The sequence below is a fragment of the Echiichthys vipera genome, assembly GCF_963691815.1.
Source record: "Echiichthys vipera genome assembly, chromosome: 12".
In the NCBI taxonomy this organism is placed as follows: domain Eukaryota; kingdom Metazoa; phylum Chordata; class Actinopteri; order Perciformes; family Trachinidae; genus Echiichthys; species Echiichthys vipera.
This window is the reverse complement of record NC_139837.1, coordinates 19,942,620-19,957,915: the sequence shown is the minus strand read 5'-3', so window position 1 is coordinate 19,957,915 and position 15,296 is coordinate 19,942,620. Positions and strand designations below refer to the sequence as shown.

Below are 15,296 nucleotides of genomic sequence, written 5' to 3'. Positions count from 1 at the left end.
CACACAAACTAATAAACACACAGTATCTGACTGAATACATTTTGATTCAGATTAAATTATCTGTTTTGCTTGCGACTATTTGTGTTTGCGTCTATGCTCCAACCTAATTGTGTTCATCCCGCCCCCTCTTCCCCGCTCCCACCCACCGCACATGTTTTCCTAACTGGTTGCCTCTGCTCCGGCGGGGACAGAATGTGGCTCCACTCGAAGGCGGCGAGGATACGACTCTTCCCCGAAACTTACTCAAGTCTTTTCCAGCGTGTGGATGTCTGTTCCTTCTGTGTTTTTTGTTTGTAAGAACGGCAAATTAACCGGGTCGGATTAACACTTTTGTTTTTCAAAGGAATAACTTGTTTTCTCATTAAAAAAGGTGAGTTTTGCAAATACTGGCAGTCCTTTAAAGTCGCTACAAAGTTGCTTTACCAGCGGGGATGCTGCTGCTGCTACAGGGAATGTTGCCGTGAATTATGAGTAACACAGTAACCAAGCTTTTTCCTTTTTAGTTTTTATTTCGTCTTAACTTTATATCACACGAAACAAGCTCCACGGGAGGATATAGAATAGGTAAATTATGGGAATTTATAACTTTAAATGTTTGCCCACGTTTCTTTCTTCTTTCTTTTTTACCCACACTAACTTCCTCACGTAGTCTTTTCGAGCTAGCTTTGCCCGAAAACATTCCTGGTGAGCTCATGTATATATGTGAAGATGTCCCCTAAAGTAAAGTTAAAATTATGAAACGTGCCTTCTTTAAATTCCTGCCGTGTTGTTGTGCAATTTCGGTAATTGCCATGCCCAACAAAGCCCCACACACGTCCACGACGTCACCTCCAACTGTACGTTACTGCACAGTAATGTACAGGATCTCTTTTTGACTGGCACTACATATATATATATATATATATATATATTGTTGGCATTGCATGTATACAAGAAAACACTGTTGGAGCAAGCCAATTTGCAACATTAAATAATAAAAAAAAGGATATTAAATACACACACACACACACGCACGCACTAGACCAAGCACATCTCACCTATACTCCACCACATGCACATTCATGCACAATCATACACAAACATGACAGTTAAAACGATGTGTAACCCATGCTAATTAATCCCGGTTCTAGCCCCCCCCCCCCCCCCCTTTTTTCCCTGCTAAACAAACTGCAAAGTTGTTTTCTTAGCACTCAGGAATGTCAACAATTTCCTCCTGTGTTTAATATTAGACTGGAGAGCAATCAGGGGGGAAAGTGAATGGGAAGTCTCATGTTTTCTTACAAAGTTTGAACGTATTTTTCCAGGCTGTGACCCTTGTTTGTGTCTACCGCATTTTTATAGATTGGGTGATCCATACTGTGCATTATCGGACTGTTCCCAGATATGTCAGAGGTCAGATTTTGAGAACTCCCTGGAACTACCCAAGGGCACTTCAGCAGAGGTTGCTTTGCTGCCCTAACTTCTGTCCCTTGGTTGCTTGTTGGAGCTACCTTTGTCACGCGTATGTCCTTTGCCAAGGCATACAGATGTTATTAATGTAATATAATTAACATTGCACACTACATAGATAATGCACAATGATGTTTGTTACAATTTACAAATAAAGAGTAATGACCAGCGCAGTCAGTCGGGGATCCCCCTGTAATTATTGCTCACGCTTGAAACATATCCAGTACACATGGTAGGCTAATCAGCTACCTTGTGTGCCTCATTCCCCAGCAGCAGGCAGAGTGTGACATGCTAACCAGGTCTCTGCTCCAGCTGTGTGGGGAAAACAGGAGAAAAACAACTTGTGTTTTGTGACACTGGCTTTGCTCGGTGTTGAAACAAAGTGAATGGGAGAGAGAGGGAGAGATGGTGCAGGTGTTGTCTGGACAGGAAGAGCACTGCCAGAGTAGGAAACAAAAAGGAAACGTGTGAACAAAGGTGGTTGCTGTGTTTGTGTCGGTGACTCATTCAGATGAATCTGTGTTGGAATGTGTGATAGGATAACCCGAGATTTCACAAAGCGGTCCCCCCTCCTACTCCCAACAGCTATGGTCATTTCATATTTAATTCTGGAGCTTTTAACCTTCATTTAACGGTACTCATGAAACCACATATGACATTACATGTTACTTACATGTTTCAGTGCATGCTGGACCTTTTGTTTTTCTGAATTCATCAGTGATTTCCTCAGTATTCAACTCAGCATTGAACACTCAACTGAATCCTTAGCCTTGGGGCTGGCTTTTTACTAATCTTAAACCTATGCTATGAATACAAGGACACAGTACCTGAGCTGAAGAAGAAAGCATCTGGGGTGCTATACATAGGTAACTGGAGAGTGGAGATAACCTGTTAGATGCTTTTTACATAATCGTCTCCAAGCAAATTCTCCCAGGGAAGCCTGATACACGCCAGGAGGTGATGTTTCAGAAGCTTGATTATAAGATGCTCTCCCCTGAATTTATCACTCAATCTGCCTTTGGCCTTGTTGCTAGAAGATAAGGTGTTATAGGAACAATATCTTCGGTATCAGGGAGATGTAACCGTGGAATGGGGGTGGATGAGAATACTGTTATTGCCATAAAGAAGGAAGAAATTCTATCTTTTACCGTCCTATTTGCTTGTTATCTCCACTGTGTCTACTGTGTGCACGCAGTCAAATGTGTAAGTTATACAGGTGACTGAAATCTCTCTACACTATCTAGTCTGTGTAGATGCTTTTGGATGCAAATTTCTCTGGAAAGTCAGCATTTCAATAGTTGAGAAAAACAGGCAGATTTCCAGAGATATTGTATTTCTATGAGTGGATCAGCGGTACATGCTTTTGCTTCAACCACAGGGGTGTTGCATGACTCCTCACATCCATGTCTCAAGTGCACCAAAGGGGACAGAAGAAAGAAAATGGGTCAGTCCTTCCTGCATTTGTCTCCCTTACTCCCCTTTCCTTGGATTGTGCCCCCCCTCTGCTTACTTGGCCTTCTTAGGGAAGCTTGAGTCCTTTCAAGGAAGTGGACCAGAGAGATTTAACCTGCCAGCATCCCCCCTGAGTATATTATCAGCTTATCGCACACGCTTCTTACTACAGCTCTCAGCGCTTCCTGTAGGATATTTTGTTGTTTTTGGTAGGATTCTTCACAGGTAGACGTGTTACTGAGGCCTGAGTACTGCGTTTAGGAATTCTAGTGAGATTCTAAGTCCTGTTTGGGTTTTAGTGTATGGTGCAGGCCAAATTATGAATTTACATTATGTTGACATTGCCTTTCCATTGAGGTCATTTTAGGTAGTGGTGAAAAGAAAAGGTGGCACAATACCAAATAACTGGGAGAGGCCAATTCATGCAGCTGTATATTGTTACACAAATGTATTATATTTACAGGTTGTTTTTTTGTATGGAAGGCTGCAGTTAACTTTCTGCACAGTGAAAACCTTTTTCCACATTTCCGTCTTGTTACTGTTCCCAGGTGTGTAAATAGCAGACAACCCTGTTACAAAAGCAGCACAGAGGCAAAGCGATCGAATCGCCTGCAACAACCTTTTCATTCTGTCAAAACGGAAGACGCAGAACAACAGGGTTTGGTTGGGGTTTCTGTAATTGCATCTCATTGTTTAACCCTCTCCCTTAAGGCTGCTCGCTCTATTTCGAGTATACGTAATGGTTGGGTTGACGTCCCCGCGGTGTGTTGCACTGTGATTGCTAGTTCTGTGGGTTACTCATGCTGGGTCCAAGCCTGAATGCTGGGCGGGGAGGGAAGGGAGCGACTGCTGAGTCTGTTCTAACATGTCTGGCTGTGCCGGCAGTTTGAGGTGTGTGTGTGCGTGTGTGTGTGTTGTGTGTTCACTCCACATGGAAGGCAGATGTAATGAATGTTGAAATAATTTCTCCATAAAGGTATCCGAGCTTGAGTTCTACTACTACTACGTTCTACTGATCATTCCGTACATATTAAAGAATGTGATTACTGGAAAAAGTAGATTCACATAAAAATCGCATGACATATTGATTCACAGACTTCAATGATGGGTTTTCGTTAATAATGTATGTTGACAGAGTCGAAAGAAACACAATTGTGCACCCACTTACGTCTCATTAAGTGGTTCTTCTTCAAACAAGCCAAGTGTTTGTGAACAATTTGGAAATAACCTAATAATCTAGAATTCATGAAGTATTTTGAGAATACGTCATATGCCATCATCCATGAATGTCCATGAGTGCTGCTGAACTACAGCCAATGCACACATCACAAACTTTACAAAACTCCAGTTAACTGTGATCGGATCGAACATAACTCGGTCCAAACTCTGTTGTATTTCAGAAGAACACCTGGAGCTGGACAGCGCTGTGGATAACATTTAGCCAGTGTTTATTATCAGTATTGCCATACAGACTGGAGACTAACTTGCTTCCAAGTAATTGCGGCTAACTTTTTTTTTAGTAAAAAAACAGAAAACAAACCTCAGCTTTTTTCTGTTTGCAGGCAGTGATCACATCAAGACTGGTTATCTCAACTGCCTGTTGTGGTTTATATACAATTCATCAGACTAAAGACACAGTAAATGTTTTTGAGCATGAAAATAGTGCCCCCTTTCTTAACTACTGAGCCGAAAAATGATATTTGAATCTAGAACTGATTCAACTGAACTAATCGTGGGATTCCCAAAGATTCCCACCCCGAAGTTTCACCTTTATTTGTCCATAAAGCCTTTGCCCAGAATGAGCAGATATTTTTTTCCGCATCATACCTCTTTTACACGGATAGCTGGTGCCACAAGTATTAAACAAACGTCTCAACTAGGGCAGTTGGCAGAGAAGCTGATGTGTTGCCTTGTTACTGGAGGCAGCCGTTGAGAAAGACTTCCACTGTCACTTTTTATAATTTCATCAGCATCAAGAAGGAGAATGATTCATTAAACAGGAAGGCGTTCCAGCGTCTTAATCCGGAGTAATTCCTGGTCAAAAGCATGATTGAATGTCAAAATTGAAATGATGTGAAAAGTCTTTAAAATTCCTTTCCAGTGAGATAGCCTATCCAGTGATAATATATGGTAAATATGCAGCCACATTTAGTGTGTGAGTTGTGGTTCAGCCTCAGGCCACCCACCATCCAATTCCTCGACTTCTCTTTGTGAATTATATAACAGCGTTACAGTGCCATGCTGTGTACAGGCTTGACCTTCAGCGGTTAATGAGCGTGACATTTGATGAAGGAGGATATGCAGGCATTTACTTTTCATTGGATGAGCGAACATATATATTCTACTGAACATGAGAGAATATTGTATTTACTGTGTCTGTGTTGTAGATAATTAACACAATTCGGATCCTACATTTTATCATCTTTAGATTAAGAAATTAAAATCTGGTTTAGCTTCTCAGAAATTTACTTTGACTCTGAGCCAGAAACATATTGTTTATCCTTCCTGCCAGCTCAGTGGATATAGATGGAAATCTCTTACATGATCTTATGGGCATGGGATCCTGGAAATTAAGGGATTAGACCAGGCATCTCCAATCCTGCTCCTGGAGGACCGCTGCCCTGCATATTTAGGTTTCTCCCTGCGCCAACACACCTGAATCTAATGCTCTGCTCATCTTCAAGCAGCTGAAGCTTGTCAGAGATTTGATAATCATTAGATTAGACTTCCAGGAGCAGGATTGGAGATGCCTGGCATGAACAGTGTGTTTTCCCTATTCCCCTCAGATTATTCTAAAACCACACACAGCATCCAGGTATTTATGAGAGAGCTGCTAAACATGCCTCATGGCTCTCTAGCTATCAGCAAGTGTCTCGGTTATTTGTTTACCGTCTGTAGTCTGTTGACGGCAGAGAAAGTCACATACGAGACGACATTATCAGAGTCAGAACAGCTTTATTTATATTTATAATACACACAAGCATGTTTCCGTTACATAACAACAGCCACTTCCCAACATCATGACAAGCCAGAATCCAAAGTAGATGTTTAGACAATCCAGTATTTATTGGTCTGGGTGGTCAAGCATGTCACCCATTAGCATGCTTTTTCCTGGTTATTTTTGATCTCTCGACTCCTCCTTTTAGTGTATCAGTAGGTTGAATAGAGAAGAGGAGGGAAGTCTAACTGAAGGCTATGCTGTGGTGTGACTGTTGTGATTTAGAGCCACTCATCAGCTCAGCAACATTTCTCATCAGCTGAATAAACACATCTCTTGGCAGCGAACGGAGGGGAAAAAACTTCCCGCTCGGATCCAGTCGTGGGCACTATTTATAAAAGTCGTGCCCTTTGAAAGGGAGCCCTTTAAATATTTCAGCAGGCCAGAGTGTGTCAGCATCTGCAGCCCATGAAACAGGCTTCCTCTCATGTGATTGGTTGCATACAATTAGGATTTGCTTTATCTTAGTGCTGAATACACCCAGCTGCTGATTGTAATGTTTCTTTTTAGCTCCTACATGATGATTCATTATCAGTGTATAACATCTTAGCTTGATTTTAATGTGTGGTATTCTATCTTAAGGTCAGATGGAAGTTTTAGATGCTTACAGGTGTTGTTTTAGAGCATGGGTGTCAAAGTGATCCAGTAAAGGGCCGTGTGGCTGCAGGTTTTCATTCCAACCAAGCAAGAACACACCTGACTCAACTTACTCCATCACCTGAACTGTCTTCACACAGTTGATTTGTTGGACCAGGTGTGTTTTAGATTGGTTGGAATGAAAACATGCAGCCACACGGCCCTTTACTGGATCACTTTGACACCCATGTTTTAGAGGTTTGTGGGATATTTTAGTTGCCAACGGTTTTTCATTACTTGGCCAAACGGTTTTTGCAATAGCCTTTTCTTTAAAAGATCTACATGTATTGTTAGGTTAGCTTTTAGTTCAGTCTATCACCAGGTTATTTTCATTTTTCACTTAATCTGCTACTTAGTTTCTTGGTTAATGACTTGATTTACACTTTGCAACTATTATATTGTCTCAATCAGTCCTTTGGTGTATAGAATGTAAAAAGTGCCCATCACAATTTCTTTTAAGGGGCAGTGCTCGAAATGGTGACAAAAAGTTGCCTCCTCACGGTTCTCAACAACCGTTCTTCAACACGTCAGATACCAGCGTTTTGGGACGCCTTGCGGTGTCTGGTATTGCGACCCCGCCCTGGCCGGACTGGCTATCAAACAAACAGAGAAACTCTCACACGAAGGAGAGGAACATTACCTGCACAGTACGCCATTATACCACTATATCTTTACAGAGCAGATATTTGTTTGCTGCTATATTAATGCTCTGAATATAGAGTACAGCCCCTTAAGTTCCACATTGATATCTTCAGGGGGCATTTTCACAAAGATAGACTTTGATTTTGGATTAGATCCAACTGCTAATCATACTTTAGATAGACGTCTAAATTCATCCATAGACATGGCTCTTAGTCCACATTAGACAGGGGCATGGTGGCTAACTTTTTAGACACCTTTTGTCCAACAGTCAGAAACCCAAAGACATTCGGTTTATTGTCACAAAAGATGAAGATTCACAATAGAGAAGCTTGAACTAAGTAGGGTTCGGCATTTTTGCTAGCTAAATTGGCTTAAACAATTATCAAAATAGTTGCAGTCGTATAGGAACTTTATTGTAATAGTCCTCTGTGTCAATATTCGTACACCGTATTCAGACACATCCGGTCTGAAGCAGGTACCAGGTTTTTGCAAGTAAGTAAGTGGTTAAAATGATATTTGGTTAGAAAAAGTAACACGTTAGACTTTGGTTTCCCACCATTAAATTACCTCAAAATATTACACCATCATTTATATTTGTAGGTTAAATGTTGACTTTACTGTACTGTCCAACTGGTGACACAATAACTTTAGTTCTCAAATCAGCTGAAACCAAACAAAGTCAGTTACTGAATGAGACCTGTGTCCAACTCCAGATCAGGGATTACAGTGCATGCATGCAGCCCCAGGTTTTAAGGTGCTGTCAGAGGATGCATGTTTGTGGGAACATGGAGACGATGGCGGTGCTGCTCGTTGTGTGCATCAGGAATCAAAGGCCGCCATTGTGTGAATGAGAAGCAGATGTTAGTAAGGAATTCTCCTGACTGCAGCAGTTTTTTCTTTTTTCATGCCTAAGCTTCGAGCGTTGCCTCTCTCTCCATCTCCCTCCCTCCTGCTCTCTCTCTCTCTCTCTCTCTCTCTCTCTCTGCTGTACATACCCAGCCTGTACTCTCTCCCTTATTCTTCCTTAGCTTTGACACATGCTGCATCTGAAGCTATTCTTAAATCAGCACGGTGACCGCCTCCTTCATTTCCTTCACCTCTTAGCAGAGGAACTTTTTCTTTGACTCCACCATCCAACAGTTTGACATAGAGACTCTCTCCGTCCCTCTTTTGTCAATGGAGAAGGGAAAGAGAGAGGTGTAGTTGTGACAGAGGCCCTTTCTCTGTATCCCAGCGTGGTATTTGGTGACTGAGGTTTGCCACGTTGACAGAATCACTGTTTGAAAGGCAGGAGGAAGCTCAGTTGGCTGCGCTTTGTGTGTGTGCTGCTTTAGATGGACTTTAGTATTGCGTCACACTTTGCACGGCAGCAAAAGGGGGGGATGGAAAGCAGCAGTAATTTCATTATCCAGCACTCTCTTCCCTCACAGTGAGTCCACCCTTTAATTTCACAGTGGACATTCCCTCTGTGGTGATGTCTCGTGTTTAGACCAGACATGACACGATACACCTTTAAACCCATCAATAATGACTGTACTCAGTCATGCCTGAGTTACCCCCGTCTCCAAAGACCAACATAGTCATTTGCTTTCACCATTCAACAGCATAATAAATGAGTTGTAAGTTGGATCTGTCTGTGGAAGTCAGGAATCATATTTCTGGCTGAAAACGCAATATGATATGACTTCAACTGAGCCCACTTCAAGGGCCATTAACTTTTCTACAGTGAGATTAAAACTGGAAGTGTGAATGTTTCTACCTTGTACGCAGATTTCAAACCCTGGCAAAGAAACACCCATGACAAATGGTTCTTAAACAGCTTTTTCAATTATTATTTTTTTTAAACATTTGGGTAGATGAGTGGTAGATACAGTAGCATGGTAGCATCAGCTGAATATTTCCAGCAAAGAAAACTAAAATCATTTCTATGATAAATTCCATGTTGAAGACAACATTTAGCAAGTTCAAATGAAATACACCTGTGTGCTTTCTTGTCAAGAGATACCAGTTTCATGTCAGTATCATTGATACAAAGCTAAAACCAGCATCAGGTTAGCTTAGATTTGTGCAAAGACTGAAAATAGGATCTGTTCAAAGGTAAGGTAGGGTAAATAGTAAATTGCTCATTTGTTTAATGTGTACAAAAAACAAAGTTTTATAAAATGACAGGTTGTGGTTTTATGGGGGAGTTTTGTGCAGAACTAATTCTTAGTAGAAAGAGTAGACTATTTAAAGACTCGTGCAATAAGGAATTTTCACATATGCACTACAAACCTGAATTAATGAGACATCCCCACGCAGGTAAAACGTACTTCTGGATTTGGACATGGTCTAAATTTTCCAGTACTCCTTATTATTTTTCTTGTGTCTGACAACTTACTGGCAAACAAAGCCATTCATTTTCTGCAACTACTATATCCATCCTAGCTTACTGGCATCACTCTCGACCTCTGGAGGGGAAGTGAGTGATCCAATTAGATGGATCTCACTTCTAATTAACCCTGCTGCCATCACGCAGCTGTTCTGTAGTAGCTCCTGACATATGGTCATAGAAAAAGAGCAGGAACACACCCATTGTGTGTGTGTGTGTGTGTGTGTGTGTGTGTATGGATGGGGCTATATATGCATCTGATGTAAATGTACGTCTATTTTTGTCATATATGTGCATGTTTATATGTGTGTGCAGTGCAGTGCAGAAGTGCTGTGTTTAGTCGAGGTCAGCAGCAGTGCGGGCAGCCGTCCCAGTCATGGCAGACTTTGCTGAGTGGCTGGTTGCCCGCCACACTGCACATCCAATGACCGGCGTTAATGAGAACTGATGCTGTATGTCAACAGTATGTGTATTTATGGCTGCTCTGCCCACAATGCTCCCCGTCTCATCTGCAACAGAGCAGTGTTATTTGTCGACATCAGGCTTATTGAATGGGTACTTAGCCTGAAAAGCACTTTCTGACTTTGCAGCAGAGGTCCAAACCAACAGTTAAAGCTGTTGTTTATTGGTATCAGTTCAGTCCGTCATTGTGGTGATGTTTCCTGTGCTGCTTGCTCAGTTAAAGTAAAAATTTAAAGGGTTTGAAGGCAGATTTTTCACTTTTATGTTCATTGTCCCAATTTATAAAGACAGAACAAACTGTGTGACTCACAAACTGGGTGCACTCACACTGTCCTTCCGCACCGCGCCAAAACCGTTTTTTCGGGTCAAGCCTAGTGCGTTTGACCAGTGTGAGTGCACCCGCTCCGCGCATAACTGCGGCCTGCGGGCCGTCCACGGCCTGCCTGAGAGAGGTGGCGTGTAAACATCAAGCAACGGCACCTAATACAATGTGACAAAAACAATAAATAATAAACAACAACAATAGAGCCCTTTAAACTGAGGGAGGCCTTTGCAACGGCACATAACTTTACTACAAAGAAGACCCGTTTCGGTCGTAATTCTGTCTAAAAGTCGGCCGTTTGGGATTTTGACAAAGGTGAACTGGAAAAAAGCTGTATTCAGACCAGCTGTATGTTGGGAGTGCCACCTACTGTACTGGAGGTCGAGTTACTCTGTCATTTTCCCATCAAACCCCCTTTCATGTATACGAGGGGAACTTCAATAATCCGGTCATTCCCTTAACCGGGCCATTCTCTGGTTACTGCTGATGTGCATACACTGTATGATGGTTTGCAAAACTTGAACTCCTCAACTTTTCTGGGCTGTAAATAAACCTTCAGTTCTCTGATTGCATCTTTTTAAATGCTAATTGTTTGTCACTTTGTAATGTGATCCGTCCTATCTGTTTTTAATGACAACATGGCTTAAAGGTGAGTGACATTCAACAGGAAGGAGTGATAATCTGGAATGATAGTTCTTTTGCATTCTTTTGTCTGGTCTGAGACTTTTCACACCCTCTGAAGGCCTCACACTTCCTCAGGCTCAATTCATGCTGTGAGCTACTTGCTGCTCACAGGACAACTGTTACAGCGTGCTCACACTGTCCTTTTGGCCGCGGCCAAAACCGGTTTTTCAGCTAAAGTCTAGTACCTTTAAGTAGTGTGAGCGCACCCGCTCCGCGCTCACCTGGGGCCAGCGGACCGTCCACGGCCCGCTTGAAAGAGGTGGGCTTTAGCGGAGCCGTTTGCACATGTACGAGCACAAGCGTGCGCACGTGCACGCGCACGCGCACGAGCCCTACGGCAGTAGCGTTATGTCCGCCTGTTCGGACATGTAAATAGAAGGACGGACCATGCTCGGACATTTAACAACAACAACAATGGCGGTGAAAGGTTCACGTTGGTGTGGTGCGGAGGTGGAGTGTTTACTGCAGATTTGGTCGGATGAAAATATTCAAAAACAGTCGACAAGACGCACAAAAACTCAGAGGTCTATGGAAAGATTTGTAAACAAAGCCACACACACGCGATCAATGCGTGTGACGTGTTACGGCTTGAAGGCGTATGGACAGCAAGAAGTATTGGCCGAGGCCCTGGTAGTGTGAGTACAAACGGGGCTGGGGCGCGGGGGGGAGAGGGAGGGGGGACAAGTACCCTAAAGTCCGGGTCGTGGTCCGGGAGGACAGTGTGATCACGCCCTTAATGTCAGAGGTGAGGTACTCTCTCTCTCTCATATGTGTGTGTGAAAGAGATATAAAGTTGGTAAAGAACAAGGGAACACAATGCTGTCATTATATAGAAGCAGACGTGTGAATATTCACCTGGTTTCAGGTGCAGGATAAAGTCAAAATTCACAAACACGTCGAAATACTGCAACTTTAAATTCAGTGTGCAGATATTCTTTCACATTCTTTAAGCACTTTGCCCTTTGATAACAAGTAAGCATTTCCTTCAAAACAATACCACTGCAAAAGAGAAAATACAATTTGTATATGGACATTTTAAATACTTGTATTTCTTAAGGACAAAGCTACAGTCTGCCTCTTGCCAGCAGACGGTGAAAAATTCAAGTTAAACAGCCGAGGGCATGTCAACAGAACTGAATGAGTTGACAAAAACGATGCCAGGAGGAAAATGTGGAGCTGTTTGGCTTACAGAGCCAACAAAGTCATACCCGAGTCTACATCAAAAACCCTGTGCATAAGTTTCTCAACAGCTGTTAAAGTAAAGCACGGTAATTCATTGCTATTTTTGCCGCAGTGTTGCATTTCTGATTTGTTAAAGTGCCCTGAAGTTTATGTTCCACACTTGTTTTGTTGTATTTTAAGTAAGAAATCAATTGATTGAGGTATGAGTCACCCAGTCTCCGTTTCCTTTATGCCATTTTTACATCTCATCAGTTCCTCTCCAGACAGATGTGCAGATGTTCCTCGGGAGTCGCTGACATTCCCCTAAAATGATGTCACATATTAACAGACACAAACAGGAATGCTGCCATCTTTTTTGGTCCGTCTGTCTTTTATTTCTCCGATCATGTCGGACTCTTGTAGTGGGAACATTTTCTTCTGCATATTTGCTATTTTTAAATGCTAATTTTGATCTTAAACCAATTCAATTTTATTTTCTAGTCAACCAGGCATTGTTTGCCTCTGCCTCATACTGCAGAACACCTCTCCACCTTTATCTTCTCTTATGTGTCTCCACAGTGACTGACTCAGGTCCCCATGCTCTGCCTCGTGAGTGCTGCTTGGCCTGCTGAGCCCATAGGTGCTGCTGTGTCTGTTCTGGGCTGCAGCTGAAGCAGGGATACATTGACTGGTGGTGGTGGTGGTGTCGGTGCCTGCGGTGTGGTGGAGGCGGGTCGTCAGAGGGCCCGCGGCTCTGGTAGCAGGCGGAAGGGCCTGTCCTATCTCAGCCACACGAAGATGAACAAACTGCACTTCCACAACAACAAAACCATGCAGGACCGCCGCTGCGTCTGTGTTTTTTTGCCCAATGATGACACACTAAATGTCATAGTCAATGTGAGTACAAATGTAAACAATATTTTTGTCATCTATAGCAATGCTGCTCTCAAACTATAAAAGAAGAACAGCATAACTTAGCATTGAAGGTGCAGAATTTTCTACTTAAACTTTATTTTCAGCTATGAAAAAACCCATTATTTTTTTGTACAGATAAATCAAACTCCTTGGAGTTGGTTGTAGGCAACTGTGTCTTTATGCTAAGCCAAACAAGGGAGTGTGCCTATGTTCCTCCGCTTTTCACAGAAAGGGTCCTATGTTCCTGGTCTGTTATTTTTTCCACAATCAGTGCCGAATTCCACGGCAAATAGGCCGATGTAGACCCTAACACTACCCCCTAACCCCTAACCCTAACAAAATGCTTAATTAAATCAGCAGAGGCCTAGGCTTATGCGAACAGGGAACATAGCGATGACCCTGCTAAACTATCATACAGACATAGTATCGATCTCCTCTTCAACTCGGATGAAGAAAAGGAATAAGCTTGTTATAATATTCCTTTAAGTGCATACACTAAGAGGTTTTTAATTTCATAACAAATTGTGGTCAGTATTTCTTGGCAGCTGTTTTTTGTGGTGCAGAAATCTCAGAAATGTATTATATCTCTGTAACAACGGCTCTATGTACACGTTTTCATTTTTGGTTGCCAAAAACAAGGGTTAATTGAAATACTTTTTGTATATATATGATGCATACCAGACATAAGCGTTGGGATAGCTTATGTGTGAGTATTTATTTTAAGGCTAACAGAGGAGCTTACAAAGCCAAAAGTGACCCTCCTCCTCCACCTCTCTCCTCCTCCTCAGGTGAAGACCTTGTGCCAGGAGCTGTTGGTCCAGGTGTGTGACCTCCTGAGGCTGAAGGATTGTCACCTCTTTGGACTCAGCGTTATTCAGAGTAAGACTTCACATTTCAGGGATTCATTTGGAGGAAATAAACAAATCATACCTCTGTTTGTGTATATGTTGTGGTAGTCTTAATTTCTGTCCACTTTCATATCTCCTTATCTAAACTAGTGGACTGACTGACTGTCAAGAAAAGGCCTTTAAGTTTATTTTAAAATACTCACATGGTTACGTCATGTAAATTGTGGAGTAAATGCAGGCACAAAGAGTAAGAGAGCCTCATAAAAACAGTGTAACCAGGCAGTTTCTTTCCTTAGACCAATAACCGCTGAGAAACAGGAATCTACCCTAAACGTAGCATGTCTCACCTACATGTCATGGCAGTCTCCCAGGAACCGGGGCCTCCTCGTCCTGACTGGCTCCCATTGTGCAGCAATGCTAAAAAAATTTTTTATGGTGACAGCACAGTGAGAGCCGTACGTATAGATTGAGTCACTGCGTCTGCATTATGGCGAGGCAGACAGCAGGTGACAGTTGTGGGCAACTGCAAAGGGAGAGTAAATTGCAAAGGCAGTGTTTTCAGACAGCTGGCCTCTAGATGAGCCAATGGCAGCCCAGCAGGTCAGTTGAGCAGGAGCCAACGGGTCTGTTTGTGGGACATTCCTAAAGTGCTTGTCTGAACAGCGTGAAATCCCCAAGGCAAACAGAGGCCACCCACTCCCTGTTTGTCACCCGCTGTCCCCCTGTCCACTCTAGACAGGTTCAAATATGTCTTTGTTTGCTTGTTTTATTGAGGATTTACTTCACAATATAAAGTATATCCAGCATTGATGATTGATAATTATTAGTGTGTAAAGTGTACATTTCTGGGACAGTTTAAATGGCGAGTGGAAGCAGTTAAAAGTGAAATGATCAGTTGATAAGTTTGTCAACAGAAGTAATTTTTAAACTCAAATCAGCAACTTTTCACTGGTTTCAAGGAAGTTGAAGATGAAGTTCAAGGTTTGGTTCCCTCAAATCTTAAAAAGCACATATCTCCACCCACCCTCGATGTACAACCCCAAATAGTTCTCAATGAAACCTTTTCACGGTCTGTGGATTTACCCGAGCAGCAGGGATATTGTTTCTGGAAACAGACATTGCTGTGTAGTTTTTAAATGTAGCCAAATATTTGGATTTTTTAAGCACCACAAACCAAATGTCATTGACCGCAATTGTATGAGGACGGCCGCAGAAGTCTCTGTGGTAGAGATCTCAAATCATTCCCAAATAACAAACCCAAACTATTTTCATGAGAAAAAATTAACACGAAGAAAACAAGCCGCTAACCTGGATCTGAATATTCATAGTTGTGTGTTGTTACTCAGAATTTAAGAT

General features: G+C 42.3%; 1 protein-coding gene across 1 annotated transcript in view; it reads left to right on the top strand.

The window, feature by feature from the left end:
- Window positions 1–210: 210 nt before the first annotated feature.
- The window catches only part of frmd6 (FERM domain containing 6), a 30,048-nt gene continuing 14,962 nt past the window's right edge, over window positions 211–15,296 (top strand). The window contains exons 1-3 of the mRNA XM_083923991.1: window positions 211–370; window positions 12,757–13,074; window positions 13,881–13,971. Coding sequence (XP_083780117.1) covers window positions 12,976–13,074; window positions 13,881–13,971 — 190 coding nt within the window. The 5' untranslated portion in view covers window positions 211–370; window positions 12,757–12,975. The remainder of the gene's footprint in view (window positions 371–12,756; window positions 13,075–13,880; window positions 13,972–15,296) is intronic.